Source organism: Phalaenopsis equestris, unplaced genomic scaffold, assembly GCF_001263595.1.
Source record: "Phalaenopsis equestris unplaced genomic scaffold, ASM126359v1 Scaffold001349, whole genome shotgun sequence".
Classification (NCBI taxonomy): Eukaryota; Viridiplantae; Streptophyta; class Magnoliopsida; order Asparagales; family Orchidaceae; genus Phalaenopsis; species Phalaenopsis equestris.
Window position 1 is genome coordinate 67263 of NW_018165788.1, and position 21365 is coordinate 88627.

General features: G+C 37.7%; 1 protein-coding gene across 5 annotated transcripts in view; it reads right to left on the reverse strand.

Annotated features, from left to right (window-relative positions):
• LOC110034121 (exocyst complex component SEC3A-like) overlaps positions 1–21365 on the reverse strand; it is an 86187-nt gene that overhangs the window by 9575 nt on the left and 55247 nt on the right. For all 5 annotated transcript variants that reach the window (XM_020738402.1, XM_020738404.1, XM_020738403.1 and 2 more), the window contains one exon: positions 13806–13910. In XM_020738402.1, coding sequence (XP_020594061.1) covers positions 13806–13910 — 105 coding nt within the window. The remainder of the gene's footprint in view (positions 1–13805; positions 13911–21365) is intronic.

Sequence of the window (21365 nt, forward strand, 5' to 3'; positions counted from 1 at the left end):
CGATGGTGAATCTATCGGCTTCTCTCCTTCTCTCCGTCATCTCCAACGAAGATGTTTTCACGAACGCGTAGCTCTCAGTCGACGACTCTCGCTCGCTGTCGTCTCTCCTATCGAAGACGATCGGTCGCAGTCGTCTCCCGTAGTCGACAACACTTCTCTCCTTCGCAGTCGTCTTCTCGCTCGCTCCAGACGTCGTAACTTTTGCTCTCCCGCCAGACAGTTTCCTGAAGTCTGCTCGCATCCTCCTCGCGGATCGCCAAGCCACTCTATTCTGACCGTGGCCATCTTGTCGGTGGAGATGGTCTCGACCTCCGTTCCTATGCAACTGCCCTTGCCGGCGACTTTCCTATTCCTGCCCGTGCCCCTCATTCAAGTTCTGAGCCTCGTTTTGGCATCGATAAGTCCTGCAAAGTTCCACAATTCTTCCACGAGGCTCTTGAAAGTGGTGATGATCACACTTTCATTAAAAAACTTGGTAAAAAAAATGGGAAGCCTGCTCTTATTCTCACTGAGGTTGAAACCAATACTCTTGCATTTTCTTAGCATTTTGCTCTAGTGGGGAAATTCTTTTATCGTCACCCAAAACTTGAGATCATTCGGAAAGATTTTGATGTCATGAAGCTATCGAGCAGTTGAAATATTGGCTTAGTTGATAGTAGACATATATTTATTCAGTTATCTAAAGATATGGATTACACTCATATTTTTTCTCATAAAGTTACAAGATCAACAACCATTTTATGAAAATTCCAAAGTGGACTGTCGATTTTGAAACTACATCTGTTCAACGTTATCATTCCTGTTTGGATAAAATTTTTGAGGTTAAAACTACATCTGTTCAACTTGAAAATTCTCTACTTCTTAGCAACTGCTTACGGTAAGCCTCTCAAGGTTGATAGTCCTACGCTAGTTGTCACCAAACCAAACCCTCTGTGGCTTATGTGGCTTATGTGTTAGTTGAGAGAGAAATCACTCAACCAGCTCCGGATGAGATATGAATTGGAACCACTCACAACGGGTATTGGCAAAAGATTGAAATAGAATCACACCTTCCTTATTGCTCTCGTTATAGTATGTTTGGCCACAACTTTACAATATGCTATAACTTGCATCCCATCTACAGGCGGATATCGCTAAAGATCAGCAATCTGTTTGAAAATCTTTTCATACTAGATTAGGGGTTGACGTCTTGCCACCTACCATCCCTGCTGAGAATGTGCAGCCCGACCCTCCTTCCAACACAGCAGTTCCTAATGAAAAACACCATACCCAACCTGTTCTACCCCTGGATGCTTATGCTTTTGAACAATCTATCCCAGCTGCTCGTTTGGAGCATGGTACTTTGGAGTCCCATGAAACATCTCCCCATACTACAAGTACAGATCTAAACGTGTCTATACCACTCACTGTTATTGAAGAATGTTTATTTACATGCCAAGACACACAAGAGTGCTCCTTTGATTCAATAAAAGATCAGCTGGTACAATAAGTAGTTGCTTCTAATGTTCAACAATCTACACATGCCTGACACACTTTAGACCAATTCACTGATCAGGTGAGTCAGTCTTTGGATGAGAAACGACAAGTCTACTCCAGGAGGAAGAAGAATGGAGACCGACTCGAGCTCGGGAACTTATTGGACGATACATTGGTTACTATTGGCAATGACACTCATATTACCAATTTGTTAGTCGGCTCCTTTCCTAGAACTAAAGGCAGAGGCAGGACAAAATTGGGTCACTCTCTAGCTACCTGATACTACGTGTTTTGGCATTTTTTTATTTTTTTTTTTGGCTCTCATGTATTTTTCTGTATTTTCTTTCTTTTTTTTAGAACCATTTGCATTTAGTGTTTAACGTGTGGGTAGGATGTCACTATTTGTATCATTCTTTCTTTTTAATATATTAGCTCTTGGACATATTATCTCTGTGACTTTCTCAATATATATATATATATATATATATATATATATATATAATGGCAATTTCGTTCGTCAATGATTCAGTCGCATATGATTTAGAAGCAATCGAAGTAAAAGGGCTCGCATCTCATCCGTCCTCAACTGCGTCTGTTTCGTCTATTCGCCTGTTTCGACGTCGAGCGTCTCCTCTGTCGACTCACGTTTTTAGCGACGTCGTCTGTTTCGACGCTAAGCTTCTACGACTTTTTCCTCATCTTCCACTGACACAATCAAACACAGCAGATCTCATCTCCTACGGTTCTCCTCGTTCGCACGACTCGACAGCTTTAATAGCAGCACGCAAGGCCCGCAACTACGTCTCCTCTCCTCTCGACAAAGCCGCAGAACTCCTCCCTCTCCTTCCTCCCTCATTTCAGGTGGACTTTTTTCCTGCTGGATGGGTGAGTTCCCTCCTCCGTTTGAATCTGGCAAAGCCTCCTTCGCCCACGTGGTGAGTAATCATTTGGTGGAGTCATCTGTTGTCTTCCCCTCAAACTATAAGGAATGTACTGGTGATTGCACTTTTGTTAGGAAGGCAAGTAGAAAAGGTGGGACACCCATCTATGAATGTAAAAGAGTGTTCATAATCCCAAACTTATAGGCAAGTGGAAAGTGGGTCTCTTTGATGGGAGACATGTGTTGAATTAGTTAACCATGGCTGAAAACTACGCTCGAGTTTTCTCAAAAAAATATCTTAATATTTCAGGAAAGTCAATGAAGTTACTCAACTGGACTCCTGATTTTGATCCAAACCTTGAATCTCCCACTGTACCAGTATGGTTTAGTTTATCTGGCCTCAAGCTGCACTTTTTTAATCATCAAGTTCTTTACTCTATTGGGGCCATACTCGGGGATCCTATGAAGCTTGATCTATCTACCTTCAATCTAATCAGGACTTTTGTTGCCAGAATACTTGTGGAATGGGATATTATTTTACCTGATATTACAGAAATCTTGCTAGGCACAACAGATAATGGATATTGGCAACAAATTGTCATGAAACATAGACCTTTCTATTGTACCCACTATAAGATGTTTGGGCATATCCTTGACCAATGCCACAGGCTCCATCCTAACTTAAAATCTACAGCTCAAGCAGATAAGAATGGGTCTAACCCCACTGTTTTGGACACATTGGCCCCACCTGTGGAAGAAATTAAGACAAGACAGGAATTGGTGTCTGATTTAATTGCTCCTAGGGACCCCCCTGACAATATTGTTTCTGTTTCTACGATTGGTGTGTTGTCGGATAGCTCAGCTGAGCAACCTACACCTTCAAAAATTATTAAAAACAATACTAAAGGGTCCTTAGCTATAAAGGAAAATGTTCGAACCGATAATCACGAGAGCCTTGCAGCTCCTCATCCCCAGGAAGTATCTGGTATAAAGGCAACAATTCATACTTTACATACACTAGAATCTAATGTGGTTACAACGGTTGATAATCCTTCTACTACAGTTCTACCACCTCATCTAAACGATCAAGTTGTTACTGTTAGTCAGGCATAAGTGATTCAACTTATACATGTCCGACAATCTGTTGACCAACAAACGGATCAGATGAGCAAGTCTCCAGACGAGGAATGACAGGTTTACACATTCAGGAGGAAGAAGAAGAATAGTGATCTATTTGAGCTCAGAAATTTAATGGATGACACATTGGTTACTTCGGGTAATGGCACGCAACTCACCAATTTGCTAGTTGGCTCCCTTCCTAGAACTAGAGGCAAAGGCAGGAATAAATTGAGTCATCCCAAAGTGTTTCAGTGGTTTTGACTCTTTTTGGTATTACATGAATCTCTACAACCTATCTGTATCTTTTCCATTTTAATATATTAGCCCTTGGGCTTTCAAAAGCTCAAGGGAATTATATTAAAAAAAGAAAAAATACAAGTAGATTGTATGAGTGGGCCCAAAAAGACATCCTACTAACACGATACAACACAAACAAAAAAAAAAGATATGTCCCTAACTTTTTGCGCATTTTTTTGTGATTTTGATTATATATATATATATATATATATTATGAAAAAATCCAAGGGCTGATATATTAAAGATAAAGATGCAGATAGATTTGTATGGCTGAGTCTAAACACCCGACCCACACGGTACAACACACACCAAAAAATATAAAAGATGGGTACATATAGAAATAAAAAGAAACCTAAAAACCACCCGGGCGCTGAAAAAGTGTGGGTTATCCCAATCTAGTCTTGCCTCTGGCTCTAGTTCTCGGTAGTGATTCAGCTAGCAGATTGGTAAGGTGCTGACTATTACCCGTAGTAACCAAAGTATCATCCATAAGACTCATGAGCTCTAGTAGATCTCCATTCTTCTTCTTCCTCGTGGAAGTGTAAACCTGTCATTCCTTCGAAGATTGACTCATCTGATCAGTTGATGGGTAGGTAGAGCTGAACCAGAAGGAACAGTAGTACCCACAATAGGTTCTATAATATGAGAAGTGTGAGTTGTCGCTACACCGGTTACTTCTTGAAGAAGTTGAGCTGTGAGGTTCTCCTGATTATCAGTTTGAATACTATCATTTATAGGCAATAGTCCATCAGAATTGTTTTGTATGGAGTTTGTAGGTGTCAGCATCGCATCACTCGTAGTAACAGTAACAGCAGTGTCACGGGGCGGGTCCTCAGGTGCAACAAACACCTCCCGTCTGGTAGTATCATCCTCAGGTGGAACTAAAATGTCCACAGCAGTGGGGTTAAACCCATCCTTATTCACTTGACCCTTAGATTTCAAATCAGGATGAAATTTGTGGCATTTAGCAAGGATATGATCAAACATCTTACAGTGGGTACAATATGGAGGTTTGTGTTCCATGACGATTTGTTGTCAATAATCATTATGGGTTGTTCCCAGCCAAACTTCAGGATCAATTCATGTATATATAAAATGGCGTCGGCAGCGGGCTCTACTAGGATTTCGCCGGATGGCAATTCCCGACATTGAATCTCTCGGCTTAACTCCTTCGTCATCTCCCAAGATAAAGTTTTCATGTACTTCTGCGGGTCCTGTCTCTCAATCAACGACGATTGCTCGTAGGTTGTCTTCGAGGTCTGACGGCTAGCCCGAAGAGGACGACTACGGCCTCGCACGTCGTAGACGGTTTTCTATAGCAGTTTGATGTGCCCAAGCCTGCTCGCGTCGCCGCAAATTGATGCGGCTGTCTGTATGCACTCGACAGACGGCTCTCACCCGACTCGCTGATACGCCTAAAAAATGTTCAATTTTTCATGTGCTTTTAATGCCTATATTTGGTGATTTTCAATGATATTTCACTTTAAAAGAAGATATTTGATATATATTTTTTTTGTTTCAGGTATAGAAAATGAAGTTTTGGAGAAAAAGAAGCAAAAACGATGCAATTTGGAGCAAAAACGAGCAAGAAAGAAAATTTTGTCCTGACACATTTCGATATGTCTTTCTATGTTTAATCTCATTTACACTTCTCACACATTTTTGAATGAAATTACACTTTAAATAAAGGTTATTTTTATGCTTGTTTTGTAGGTCTATCTGTTAGGAACGCAACGCAACTGAAACAGGTCAAAACGAAGCTAAAACTAAGCCAAACGAAGCAAAATGATGGAGCTGCGCAGGGTGGGCGCCGAAAGTCCCAGAGCCGGCTCCGGCAGTGCCAAAGACTAGAAAACGACGTCAAGAAGGCAACGACAGCGCCCTAGACGGTTTGGACGCGATGCTGGGTGAATTTCTAGAATATTCAATGTATTTGGACGCTTTTTGGAGGGTTGTTTAAGGCATCTCTTGGGAAATTTATCCCTACATTATAATAAAGTGCTTTTATGTCAAAAAAGTGGTGTATGTGAATGAGAAAATGTGTAGAATATTTAGAGATCTTAGAATAAGAGTAAAAATGTAGATTTCTACCTTTTTGAAGAGATTGGTGATAGGATTTTGAGAGAATTTGTAAGGGAATGTTCTAGCATTGCATTGATCAGCGGGAGACTTTGTGGGAGTGATTTTTATCTTTCTTTCAAGGGGAAAAAGCTAAGTATTGTGTTTTTCATTATCTTATGATTTTGTAAACACTTATCTAGTGGATTTGCTTTGATTTAATGAAGTTTTTCGTTATGTTTTCTTTGTGTTTTGTGATGTGTTTCTCTTACTTTTTTTTTTTGAAAATAGTGGCATGAGAAGATTATGTCGTTATTTTCCTTTTACTTTTCTTTTGCAATGCGTAGGATTCATGTTTAGGATATTGGGATGCATGCTAGAAGAAATTTTAATTATAAATTGTGATAGTTTTTCAACTCCCCTCTTAATTTATTTTTCGATCTGGTCAATTGAATTGTTAAAATATGTTGTGAAACATATGATCCGAGAAATGGAGTATGAGTTCTACAACAGAGTGAGAATCACATTTAAGTCCATGAAGGAGTATTTCGCTCATGGGATTAAGTGCAAAAAAATAGGAAAATATACTTTGTTGAGTGTAGAATTGGAGATTTCTAGGGTGACTGACTAAAAATCTCCAATTTGAACTTAGTGTTTAAAAACTAAAGCGAGAGTTAACCTTCAGAGGAAGTGAAGTGTGAGCTCTGGAGTGGGAGCCAGTATCCTCTTAGCCTAGCTACGGATTTAGGGACTAAACCTAAGATTAGCCAATGATTTTCTATAATGTTGAACCAGGGTAGAGAATTAAAATTGCTTCTATTTGGCACATACAATATTTAATGTATCTCATACTTTTACATTCGCTACATAAGAATAGTAGTTTTTAACATCTTAAAGTTATACAAACCAACTCATCCAAAAAGGGTTATCTTTAGAATTAATATTTACATTTATGAATAGTTATTATCCTTACATTTAACATTCGCATTTAGAAGTAGTTACTAGATAAAACACCATTTTAATCGACTACTAAGGACTAATAGTAGTATATTGGAATTTGACTAAGGACATATTTCCTCGCTTCCTTGTGGGATCGATATTCGGGGCTTAATCAGAAATTTCTATATTACTTGAAGCGATATGTGCACTTGCATAGAACCCATAGTGTGTGAACTTTTTGTTATATTTTATAATATTATATAATATTTTAATTTTGTATATTAGTTGCTAAATATAAATTTGGGTCAAGTTTTTTGCCGTCTTTTGAAAACTAAATTACTGCATAATTATGGGTCAGGTCAAGTTTTTGCATCGTCTCAGGGGAATTGAATTGACATAAAACAAGCAGAAAAATAACACACATCGGGGCGCATCACTTGCCAAGCGCGTCGCCTTGCTGATTGATGCGGCTGTCTGCTCCTTTTGACGGCTCGCCTAGTCGCTCTGGAGATAGCCTCGACGATGCGTTCCTATGTCACTGCACTTGCCGACGACTTTCTTATTCCTACTCATGCTCCTCTTTCAAGTTCAGAGTGAGGTTTTCATAATAGCAAGTCCTGCAATGTTCCTCTTGAAAGTGGTGGTGATCATACTTTCATTAAAAAGTTTGGTAAAAAAATGGGAAGTTTGCTCTTATTCTCATTGAGATTGAAACCAGCACTTTCGCATCCTCTTGGCGTTTTGCTCTAATGAGAAAATTTCTTTATGGTCACCCAAAACTTGAGATCATTCGGAAAGATTTTGATGCTATGAAGCTATTAGACGGTTGGAATATTAGAATACTTGACGGTCAACATATATTTACTCAGTTATCTCACGATCCTGATTACACTCGCATTTTTTCTCAAAATGTTATCAAGAACGACAGCCATTTTATGAAAATTCTAAAGTGGACTGTCGATTTTGATCCAAAAGCGGAGTCCCCTATCATTTTTGTTTGGATAAAATTTTGAGGGTTAAAATAACATATGTTCAACTTGAAAATTCTCTACTCAGCAACTGCTTAAGATAAGTCTCACAAGATTGATAGTCCTACGTTTGCCGTCACCAAACCCTTTGTGGCTTGTGTGTTAGTTGAGAGAGATAATACTCAACCAGCTCCGGATGAGGTGTAGATTAACACCACTCACAACGGTTATTGGCAAAAGGTTGAAATAGAACCACACCCTCCTTATTGCTCTCATTGTATTATGTTTGGTCACAATTCTACTATTTGCTATAGCTCGCATCCTCATCTAAGGTCGGATACCGCTAAAGATCAGCCACCTACCATCCCTGCCGAGAAGGTGCAACACGATCCTCTTTCCAACATCGCAGTTCCTGATGAAGAACACCATACTACAAGTGCAGATCCAAATGTGCTTGTAACACTCACTGTTATTGAAGAAGACCCACTTATATGCCAAGACACACGAGAGTGCTTCTTCGATTTGATTAAAGATCAGCTGGTACAACAAGTAGTTGTTTCTAATGTTCAACACCCTACACATGTCCGACACACTTTAGATCAATCCTCTGATCAGGTGAGCCAACCTTCAGATGAGAAATGACATGTTTATTCCAAGAGGAAGAAGAAGAGTGGAGGCAGAGGCACTCATCTTACCAATTTATTAGATGACACATTGGTTACCACTGCCAATGGCACTCATCTTACCAATTTATTAGTTGGTTCCTTCCTTAGAACTAGAGGCGGATGCAAGATCGCTCTCTAGCTACCTGATACTCCGTATTCTGACACTTTTTTATTTTTTTTCTCATGTATTTTTTATTTTTTTGTATTTTCTCTATGTATTTTTTTGTATTTTCTCTTTTTGGAACCATTTGAATGTGGTGGTTATCGTGTGGTCAAAGTTTCATGTTTGGGTCCTCCCACACAATCTAACTATAACCTACTTTTTATTTAATATATTAGTCATTTGGCTTTCTCAAATATTAAGCTGTATATACTAGCTGGCATGGTGTCGTTCCCCTCTGCTAGGGTTTCGCCTCATGGCGAACCCTAGCTTTCTGTTACACGGATCTCCCATCTACTACACGGATCTCTCTCGCGTTTCTATTTCCCTGCTTCGTCTTCATCGACATCGGTGCTCGCGTCGTCGCGTTGTTTTTGTGCTTCACGCTCGTCGTGTTTCTGGCGACAGGCTCGTGTCTTCGCATCCTTCCAGACAACAAGGTGGGTCGAGTTTTCGCATTTCTTTCCAGACGATGTCCTCGTCTGTCCAGGACGCCTCCTTCACAGTCCTCGTGTCGTCTCGGTCTGGCGACAGAGATGTTGCTCTACTTGCTTGGTCGCGCTTGTCACACTGCTCTGCCCGCATTTTTGCATTTCCTTTCAGACTGCGTCTCCTTCCTTCCTGTCCGATAGAATCTTGTCGGCAAAGATGGTTATCCGTTCCTATGTTACTGCACTTGTCGGCGACCTCTCGATTCTTACTCGTGCTCCTCTTTCAAAATCAGAGACTAGTTTTCGTATAGATAAATCTTACAATGTTCTTCAATTTTTTCACGATGCTCTTAAAGGTGGTGGCGATCACACCTTCATAAAACAATTGGGAAAAAAATGGGAAATCTGTTCTTATTCTTAGAGAGGTTGAAACCAGTACTCTCGCGTCCTTTTAGCGTTTTGCTCTAGTGGGAAAATTTATTTATGGTAACCCAAAATTGGAGATCATTCGGAAAGAGATTGAGGCTATGAAGCTATTGAGCAGTTGGAATATTAGTCTACTTGACTGTCGGCACATACTGATTTAGTTGTCTCATGATGTTGATTACACTCGCATCTTTTCTTGGAAAGTTATCAAGATCGACAACCGTAATATGAAAAATCTGAAGTGGACTGTTGGTTTCGACCCAAAGGCAGTCCCCTATCATTCCAGTTTGGATAAAATTTTCGGGGTTACACTTACATACGTTCAATTTGAAATTCTCTACTCCTTAGCAACTGCTTACGGTAAGTCTCTCAGGGTTGATAGTCCTATGTTTGTTGTCACCAGACCCTCTGTGGCTTGTGTGTTAGTGAGAGGGATATCACTCAATCTGCTCTGAATGAGGTGTGGATTGGAACCACCCACAACGAGTATTGGAAAAAGGTTCAAATCGAACCACACCCTCCTTATTGCTCTCATTGTAGTATGCTTGACCACGGCTCTACTATTTGCTATCATTTGCATCTCATCTAAGGCCGAATATCACTAAAGAACAATTGCTTATTGTTTCTTTGATTAATTGATTTCAATTTAGAATGGTAGACTTTAATGTCTTTATAAGTATAATAGGGTAGAGGATTATGAGTGTCTGGAGTTGTTGAAGAGGAAACAAGAAAGCAGCAGAAGGTGAGGTTGAGGATGTTTATAACCACTCGTCATCAAAGGATAACATTGTCACTTATACTCACTCTGAAAAAAGGTTTACACATGCTCTTGTCTCTATTTCCATCACATGATCATCAGAATAAATAGTAGAGTTCGGTGCATCTTGACATGCGACAGGTACTGCTATAAATTTTTTTTGCTATACCTCTCTAGTAGTACCAGAGAGCATCCAGACTGCTGATGGTACAACACAATTTGTAGTTGGTAAGAGTAAAATAAGGGTTACCAATTATATGACTATGTCCAATGTTTTGCGTGCTCATTTTTATTAATTAGTGTCATTATTCTAACTAAAATGTGTTGTTTTTTTTATATATTCCTAAGGCGATCTTCTAAAAGAAAGGGACGGGTCAGACATTTGGGACTGGAATGTGGCATGATGAACTCTGATAGAAGAAGATGGACTTAACTTTAACATCCATGGCAGAGAATGTTGAAGTAGGAGAATCTGGGAGTGTGGAAGATGGTTGTCATATCACAAACACATGGGACACTCTTTTCATAGTTTATTAAGTCGGTTGTATACTTTTTTGTATGAGAAGGCAAATAAACAAAAAACTAGTTTGTGTTTCTTGTGAGTTTGGTAAGTTTACTAGGAGCTCTTATATCAGGTCCGAGGAATAGGAGTTTCGGTATGTTTAACTTGATACATTCTGATGTTTAGAGACCTTATACTACAAGTTCTATGAATGGTTAACAATATTTTGTGATATTTATTGATTTTTTTCTCATATTACTTGGTTATATTTGATGAGAAATAAGATTGATGTGTTCATTTGTTTTAAAGTCCTTAAAAGATAATTGAGAATAAGTATGATACAGTAGTGAAGGTATTGAGGTCTGATAATGGGACATAATATACCAAGAAGCCTCTGGGAAATACTCGTTAGCCCAATGGATACAGCATAAAACCACATGTCTATACATACTTGCACAAAATAAAGTGGAGAGAAAGAATAGACACCTTCTAGAGGCAGCCCTAAGCATGATGATTGCAATAGATGTTCCAATGCACTTATGAGGGCAAGTAGTTTTGACAGTCTCTCCATTGGTCAATAGGATGCCCTCCAGGGAGTTGTATTGAAAGTCTCCTTATTAGATGTTGAAAGAAGATAATAGCAGGATCTGCCCATTAAAAGTGTTTGAATGTGTAAGTTTTGTGAAGGATAACAAGCCATTAGTAGGAAGGTTGGATCGCAGAGCTGTAAAATGTATGTTCGTAGGCTATTCTGCTACTTAGAATGGGTATGTCTGCTGAAGCCCAATAGAAAAGAGACTGTTTGTGAACATGGATGTGACATTTAAAGAATTTGAACCATATTACACATAGGAGGGTGACCTCACCCGTCAGTGACTCGCTAGATCTGGAGATATAAGGTAAGGGGTGTCAGTAGCAATGGTGAGAGAGTGGTACATAAGGGAGTGATGCCTTGTCCTGTGATGTGTGTTGATTAATCATTTGAGAAACCAAAAAATGAGAAGAGTGAACCCAAAGGTTTTGCCTCATTGGTGTAAGTTCCCAGGAGGTCACCCATCCTAAGATTGATCAACGCTTAACTTTGGAGTTTCTATCAAAATTCTACTATTATACCAAAAGAGGTCTCGATTTTTAAGAGTTCAGCTTCATTCTACATAATGGGTTTCACAATCTCACCCACTTAAGCACCTAACATCATCGTCAGTACTCTATACCCAGAATCATCCACCAGGCACATATGACTCTAAAGGTGGCCCCTACAAATACAAGAGGTGGCTCCCATCATGTAACACTTTATCCCATCTTGGGTTCAAGTGGTGTCTCCCATAGCGTTGCACTTTATTTTGTATGGCACTTAGTTCCTATCTTCTAGCTAGTGTTATGCAGCCCAAACTCTCACCCATCAAGGTATTCTCTACTTTGGCTTAATAGTCTCACGATTTTTCTCTGCTGGTGTAACTTCCTGAGAGATCACCCATCCCAAAATCGCACTGATGTGAGCAAGTTTAACTTTGGAGTTTCTATGAAAATCCCATCGTTACATCAAAAAGCATCTCAATGTTTAAAAGTTTGGCTTCATTCTATTTAAGAAGTTACACAACAGAAATGTGAATGATATATACCTCTAATATGTTGCACATAAAAAAGTAAGGAGCCCATGGTGTGTCAACAAATCTCAAACTACAGAGGTCCCGCATGTTTTGCAAATGTGGCAATGCTATGTAAGTGACACATTTACTTCACATAATAATACAAAGAATTTCATACATACCATTTAATTTTTAGGTATTTATATATCTAACACCTAAACTTCGATTTACATACATGACACCTTACCTATGTAGGAAAAGGAGTATTTTACATTTTAAAATTTAAAAAGGTGATATTTTTTTTATGTGATATTAAACATTTAGGTGTATAAATGTAGAAACGAAAGTTTAAGTGTTAGGTATGTAAAAACATAAGAATTGGTTGTTATGCATGTAAATGCACCCAACAAATAAACAGGTTTGGGCGCTCTTCCTCCCATCCGTGAATATGTCATGTGGTGTTGAGAAACTTTATGCCCACTGTATAATCATCTTCTTCCTCAAACTGCATTTTTTACCCTTCCTGACTCCATCTCCAATGTCTTTCTTCATCAATGGAAACCTCCCATGCAGAGTCCTCATATGGACTACTTTCATCCCACTGGCTTCTCCGTACTTTTTCTTACTTTTCTTCTTGTCGTGAGACCGCTCTCATAAATGTCCTCGAAAAGCTTTCTCCCATGCCAAAAGAAAAAAATTGTGATTTTTATTATTTGTGTTGAACAGGTGAATTGGTACAAGGGATGATGACAATTCAAAAGAACAAGAACAATCCGCTTGAAGTCGACGACAGTGGGGTGATTGCGTCGAATCCTCCCTTTGGGCACTGTGCGATCGGGAAGCGATAATGGGAGCTGCGGTGTGTTTTTCTTCCTAAGTTAAATCGGTTAAATCCACCTACAAATCAGATTTAAGATTTATGTATGAATGAAGAGCAAATTTTTTTCAGCGGAATGGCAGATTTAACGTGCCTCTTATTGGTATTTGGTTGGATTTATGTTAAATCTCGCCTTAAATCCTATAAAAAGTATGCTACCAAACATCCCCTTAAATTGACAACACTAAAAAAAACATGAACAAGGCTTCATAACCTAGTTGCCAATTTGCCAAGATTCAACGGTTATACATTCCATGAATGTTTAAATTTTTATTGATTTAAAGCATCTTCTAATATGCTGAAATTCTATAATAAAACAGGAAGTAGATACGATACATCATAACAGGTATAAAAAAGTAGAGATTCAATGTAGGGATAAATGTGTAGTTAAATTGTGAATGTAGATCATTAGCAGCAACAACTTCAATGAAAGAGTTGATTCCTTTTATAAAAGTAGTTAAATAAGCCTTCAATTGCCTTAGAAAATTGTTATTTGAACTAGAATTAAACCAATTTTAAAGGTACCTATTAGAAAATATCTTGATTGAATCAAGAGTTGGGGTATTAAACATAAAATTGCAATTTCATATTCCTACTGATCGGTGATATGACAATGTATGTGACTTGTTTCGCAGACAAAATGAACAAGAAAGTGGCATACCAATTCAATGTCCTCACGCATGTACTTAAGTTTCACATTGAAGATACATAACCACTCATCCATATCTTCAACACAAAGGGTAGCCACTTCAAGACCATGCAATACCTGCAACGGGTTAATTTGCAATAAATGTAACTTTAGAGCAATGTGAATTGATGACCAAAGTGATTAGAAAGTTAATGAACTCTTTTGGCAATCAGATCCCCACCCGCATAGAAAAGGACCTCAAAAATCATTTTCAAGAGGCAAATTAAGCAGTGATGAGCTAGAATTTTTGCATCCTCTAATGAAGACCTTATATTATTAGTTTTTTAAGCTTCCCATCTTTGATTAATTAACTCTCCCGTTAAGAAGAGAACTCTTTATTACTGCTTATTATAAAGACTCATTAGATTGTTTTACTCTCCAATGGCTTTCTTCTGGCCTGTTTGACATTAAAGATACTCAAATTTTGATAAGGTAAAACATAAAAATACTAAAATAATTGTACCACATTTTTGTGCATCTCAAAAAAATGATTAAAACTGTTTCCATAAAATTCTATACATATATACAACAACAAAAACAAGTCTTTATCCACTAAATGGGGTTGACTACAAGAATCTTTTTTCTCCATTGCATCCTATTGAAATCATATTTTCATTCAATTCTAATAAATTAAGATCATTTTTTATATAATATGCCCAAGTTTTTCTAGGTCTAACTCTACCTTGCTTAACATAAGTCGAATCTAAAACATCTACTTTCTTAATTGGATCATCAAATAGTCAACGTTTAATGTAACCAAACCATCGAAGACGACTCTCTCTAATTTTGTCCGCCACAGGAGTTACACCAACCCTACCATGGATATATTCATTTCACATTGTCTTTAAGTGTAAAACCACTCATCCACCTAAGCATTCTCATCTCAGCAACACTTAATTTTATGCTTCTATTTTAAAGGCCAATATTCTGTGTCATAGAACATTGCAGGTCCCACCACCATCTATACAATTTTCCCTTCAGGTTGAGCGGTACTTTCTATCACACAATAGGCCCAAAGCATTCTTACAATTCAACCAACCAACTTAAATTCTACTAATAACATCCCCATCTATATCACCATCACTTTGAACAATAGACTGGAGACATCTAAAGCGTTCATACCTTTCAATAATTTGATCACCAATAGTTACAACTCTGTCACTAGAGCTATTGCTACTAAAATTACATTCCATGTATTCAACATTCCATGTATTCATTACATTCCATGTATTCAGTTTTAGTTCTACTCAAGCAAAGGCCTTTAGACTCCAATGTAGACCTATATAATTCAAGTTTTTTTATGAGCTCTTTCTTTAGTCTTGTCCACAAGAAGGACATCATCAACGAAAAGCATACACCAAGGTACATCCTCCTGTAAATATCCAGTAAGAGCATCCATAACTAAAGCAAAAAGATATGGGCTTAAAGTCGATCCCTGATGTAATCCAACTAAAATAGAAAAATAATTGGTCAATCCTCTTTCTGTTCAAACACAAGTAACAGCTCTAGTATACATATCTTTAATAACTTGAATATAAGTTATATCACCATCTTTCTTCTCTAGAACTCTCCAAAGGATATCTCTTGGAACCTTATCGTAAGCTTTTTCTAAATCAATACAAATCAAATGTAGATCCTCCTTATTCTCTCTGTATTTCTCCAGCAAACCTCTGCCTTGGAAAAATCCAAACTGATTATGAGAAATCTTTATAATACGTCGTAATCAATTGTTCAATTACCCACCCTCTCCCATAATTTTAAAGTATGACACATCAACATAATTCCTCTATAATTTGCACTATTGTGCATCCCCTTTATTCTTAAAGATAGGGACCAAAATACTCTACCTCCACACCTCAGACAACTTTTTAGTTTTAAAATAATATTAAAGAGTTTAGCAAGCCAAAAAAACTCCCAAATTAGCTAAATATTTTCACACTTTAATTGGGATATCATCAGGTCCTGCAGACATTCCACCCTTATTTTTATTTAAAGCCTCCTCAACTTCTTTTTACTAACATAATGGCAAAAATAAAATAATTTATTATTATTAATGATATTACGATCACTAAAGACGATCGTATTTTCAAAAACTTTATTGAAAAATTTATCAATATCTCACCCGCCTATTTTGAATATTTTTTTCAAAAAAGATACATTTTGATTTTCATCTTCAATACAATTTACTTGAGTTAAATCTTTACTTTTCTTTTCTCTTTGTTTGGTTAGTTTATACATTATTTTTCACCTTCTTTAGTATTTAATATATTATAAAGATTATTAAAAGCAGAATTTTAGCATCATAAATTGTTTTCTTAGACTCTGTATGGGTCATTTAATATTTTCCTCAATTCTCTAAGCTTGTACATTTAAACTAATTTTATAACATAACTTCTTATATTTTATCTTTTCTTGCACATTTTTATTCCACCACCAACTATTTGTATTTATAAAAAATTTTCTTTTTGATTCTCTAAGTACATCTTTTGTCACTTGTTTGATAGTGTTTGTTACTTTATCCCACATAAGATTTGTTTCTTCATGAACATCCTAAATCTTGAAATCTTGAAGTTTACTGATAAAAATAAGTTTGTGTCTTTTAAGTACGTCCATCTAATTCTATGATAATGGTTTTTAGTATTCTTTATTTTACAACTCTTCATCTTAAAATCAAGAACCTTACAATATTTACATTCTTAATGATCTATTCCTCTCATAAGAAAATAATCAATTTATGTTTAATTAGATCCATTTTTATAAGTAATAATATGTTCATCTCTTTTTTAAAACAAAGCATTAACAATAATAAAATCATATGCTAAAACAAAATCTAATATGGTTCTACCTTCTTCATTAATCACTCCAAAACCGTAGCCACCATGAATATTTCTAAAATCTTGGACCACTCTACCGATATGTCCATTTAAATCTCCTCCAATAAAAATTCTTTCTTCAAGAAGTATCACTTACTTTAATTCTTCTAGATCATTCCAGAATTTTTCTTTGGAACATATATCTAAAACTACCCGAGAAGCATAAGCACTTATAATATTAAAAATTTTAGCATCAACAACAATCTTAAGAGCTATAGTTTTATCTCCGGTTATATTAATTTTTACAACATTATCTTTCAAACACTTATATATAATTACACTGACACCATTTTTAATGTGACTATTACCTGAACACCAAAGTTTAAAACCTAAGTTATCAATCTTCTTAGTCTTTTATTCAACTCATTTAGTAGTTTGAATACATAAGATATTTATCTTTCTATGAATTATAATATCAACTAATTTCATTAATTTACCTGTGAGAGTACTTATATTTCAAAATCTTATCCTAATATTAATTTTATAGACTTACTTTTTTTACTCACATCCATCTGTAATGCGAGATCTCTTGCTTATTTGACACTATATCCAAGCGCCAGTGCAGTGGCCCTTGCACACTTTTTATTGTATTCAGGTCATATAGCGTGTCATTTCCAAGGGATGCCCTAGCATTTACACAATGATTAAAAAAATTCATGCCAAGATTTTTCAAAAAATTTTACGTTAGTTGTCAACTACTTGACACAACCCTCCACTTCTCACATCCGGGGCTTGGGATCCAGCAATGGCAGTGTTAAAATAATTATATATGTGTGTAAACTCACAACAAAAGTTATATTTGGGTGTGTATGTGATAAGTATATCAACTTTCTCACCAATATTTGACACTGAACTGTATTCACAAGGTCACCTTGTTTCCCATCTCCCAGTTCTTTGATTGGGGTCAATTGTATTTGCAGGCCTACAACCACTCATCCAAGTTTCATTTAGTAGATCAAGAACATACTTCCATTGGAAAACAACAATCTCTTTCTTTGATCTAGCAACATGCATGGCAAAGAAATACCTTAAAGAATCTATGAACTCTCGGTGTAAAAAACAAATGATAGGACAGTCTTCAAATGGTTCATCACATATATGTCATCTCTGGCGAGAATTATATCGTCTACATACACAATTAGTATGACTATCTTCCCATCTTTTGAATTTCTGAAGAACATTGCATGATCTTTTTGCCCTTGAGTATACCTCTAACCTTTAACAAATAGTATAAATTTCTCAAATCACGCTCTCGATGACTGCATTAACATGTATAAGAAATTTTTTAGTTTACACAACTTTGTGTCAAACTACTCACTAAATCCCAGAGATGCATCCATACACATTTTCCTTCTTCTAAATCTCCATTGAGAAAGATATTTTTTATATTCAATTGTTGTAGAAGCCAGTCAATATTAGCTACAAGTGACAGAAGAACTATTATAGAATTTAGTTCTGCGACTGGGGTCAATGTCTCTAAACAATCAATATCATAAGTATATATTTATTCTCGAGGGTACACGAAGGCTCTCGGTCACCCGAATATATAGAACTCGCCACTCGTCTAGAAGTGTGCCTTGAACCTCACTTAGAGGGCTATTTCCCAGCCTAAACAGATACTCGTCAGGTGGACAACCAGTTTTAAAGTATGTTTTATGTTTTTTAACATGCATACAAATTTTAAACATGCAAAGAAGAGTTATCAATTTTGTTTCGTAGAAAAATGTGTTTTTTGAAAAGGGTTTATCAAAACTTTATCAAAACTTTTTTTTTTAGAAATCTTCGTTGTCCACGAGTCGATTACATTGTCGGACGTGGGACTGTCAATCATCTGAGGAGGTTCAAGCCAACTCCCGCTAGACTTACGTCGGTGAAAGATATCATAACCTATTGTTCATCAAATGTCTGAATCTTGATGTTATAAGATAGGGCATCTTTCTACTCTATCTTCGGTGTGCCTTTATCATCAACACCGTACGCTCCAAAACGACTACTTGCGACCTTGCTTGATGGTTTCACGTATAGCAAAAGGCTATACGTGGACACTTATGCATCGAACATAAGCGTCAAAAAGAACGAACCAAGAAGCAAGGAAAGAAAAAAACAAAAATGGGGTGAGAGAGAGGAGGCACCGATCCATCTAAAACACCGAAAAAGAGAATGAATCAGTTCTCAAAACTCGTATCGAAAAGACCTGGAAAAGTAGGGCCCAAGGTCACCAAATGCTTTTCCAAAATGAGGTTTAAAATCTCCCGATCTTCAAAAGAAAATGATCTCGGGGAAACCACCATTAATATTTCCAAACTCATGTTGAAATCAAAATTTCACCAACTTTCAGATTGATAAATAGCCTTACACGTCGAACGAGCATGAAATCATCCCGCAGAACCAAATAAATGCTCACGGTCGGGGTCAATAGAATAGAGGAAACAACAACTAGGGCTCTCGACCAAAGCAACCCACAAGGGAGGTAATCACTAAGGCTCACGGCCCAAGGTAGCAAGGGATAGCTGCTAAGGCCCATGGCGAAGGCAACCCAAGGAACAACAAGTGAGGCTCACGGCTAAAGCAAACCCAAGACCAAAAGAAGCTCACGGCTAAGGCAAACCCGAATCAATTCCCTACAAATTTTGATATACATAGGAGAGTATAAAACAGCACCAATCTCTCAAAGTAACAAGTTTGATCCATCTACAATCATTCAAATGGTTCAAACTCAACAAGAGGGGGTAAATTAAACTCAAGAAACTCCAATGGGTCTCACGGGTAGGAATAGCAACCAAAGCCAGCAAACCACCTCTCGGCCAAGGGTAAGGCAAAGCAAACCGAGCTCTCAACTAGAGCCAACAAAAATCATAACCAAAGCCATTTTTCGGGTAGTGGCAGAAAAATACACAAGACAGGCCACCCAACAAGCTCTCGGGTAAAGGTCAAAGGCAAGCAAAGCAGGCTGCCAAAACTCTAGAGTAAAGGCAAGTTTTAAGGAATCAATCATGGGCTCTCAAGTAAGAGCTAAAACAAGCAAACCAAGCTCTCAAGTCAAGCCAAAACCGCACCACAGTTAAGGTTCGAGTTCGGGTTATAACAAAATAGTAGAAAACATTTCCATACCCCTGAGACATCAAAATATAGAACCAACGCATGTTTTACATAACAACAACTACAGAGTTCTTCCGAATCAACATAAATTCATCCACCACACGTATATTTGAGCCAAGACACCGGTGGGATGCCAAAACCGAGCCCAGCAGGGGCCAAAACCAAACCCAGTAGTATTAAAATCCAGGCCTCCATAAAGGATAGAGCTCTAGTCATTTCAATCAAAAAACCGAGACTCCAAACCCAGCCAAAACCGAGCCCAACAAGAACCAAAAGCCAAAACTGAGCTCAACAAGGCTAAAACAGAAACCAAGCATTGATATAAATTCGGGATTTAACAGAAATTAAAGTTCCAGCCACTTGTAAGTAAAACCGAGCAATCCAAAGCCAAGGAACAACCTGCGTGTCTAAATATTCCAAGCATACAACAATTCCAACAGATTTTTTAGCAAGGGAGATGCCTCACGAGGAGCTAAACCAAGCCCTCAAAACAAGATACAAAGCTTTCCAGATTAAATAAATTTCCTCCTAACATGCATTTCAAGTAAGGGAAAGCCATGAGATACCAAAACCACAACCCCTAACATGCATGAAAGGCCAAATAACCTTTCCAATATCTCATACTAAATGAAAATAGATGAAAAAGTTTCATAATACATATCCTAACATGCTTGCAAGAGGAGCTAAAATTATTTCAAGACCATATTTCAAGCTTCCTGTTCACAATAATAGAACTATGTCACTGTTTCATTTCAAGCAGGTAGAGAAAAGAAGAACACTTGTGTCATGCTATATTTTCACCATTCTAAGCAAGTAATCAAATCAAACCACTGAAACATGCTCTTAAGGTAAACATCTCAAAATACATGAAAGTGGATTAAACTAGCATGCTGTACTATCCACTTAACCGAGCAAGAGGAGGCTCGACAGAGAGAAAACCGAAAGGAAGCAAGGCACCGAAAAAAAAAGGGGGGAAGAAGAGGTACCTCCTTAATGTAAATGTAGAGCATTGCAACACAAGAAACCACCTCAAAGAGACACTCACAAAAATCCCCTTCCTAAACTCCTTTCACTGCCAAAAATCTCTACTCCTCCCTTCCTTAGAAAACTTTTCCAACAACCCCCAAAACTTCAAAAGAAACTGTGTTTATAGGCAGAGAAGAGAGGAGAAGAGAAAGAAGATCACCCCATCACCCACGGTACTCGAATTGGGCCAAAAAGAAAAAAAAAACCCTGCATTCCCTGCTCACAAAAGGCGAAGCAACCAAAATATCTAAGACCAAGTGACGAGCCTGTGGCAGCGAGGAAAATATCGGGAAGAAGAGAGAGTTTGTCATTCAAGTGTACCAGGGAGCAAGCTTCCCATAGACTGGCACGACTTCGGGAAGGAGGGCCGCAGGCAGAAAATGTCGGGCAAGGATGAATGAGAAGTCAACTTTTTCTCGCGTGGAGGAGGAGGAGCTCGGTTGGCTCGAGACCGAGAAAGGGAAAGGCCAGGCACGCGAACGGGAGAAGAAGGGAGGCAAAGCTCGGGTGCGTGAGTTTAGGGATTTAGGGCTTA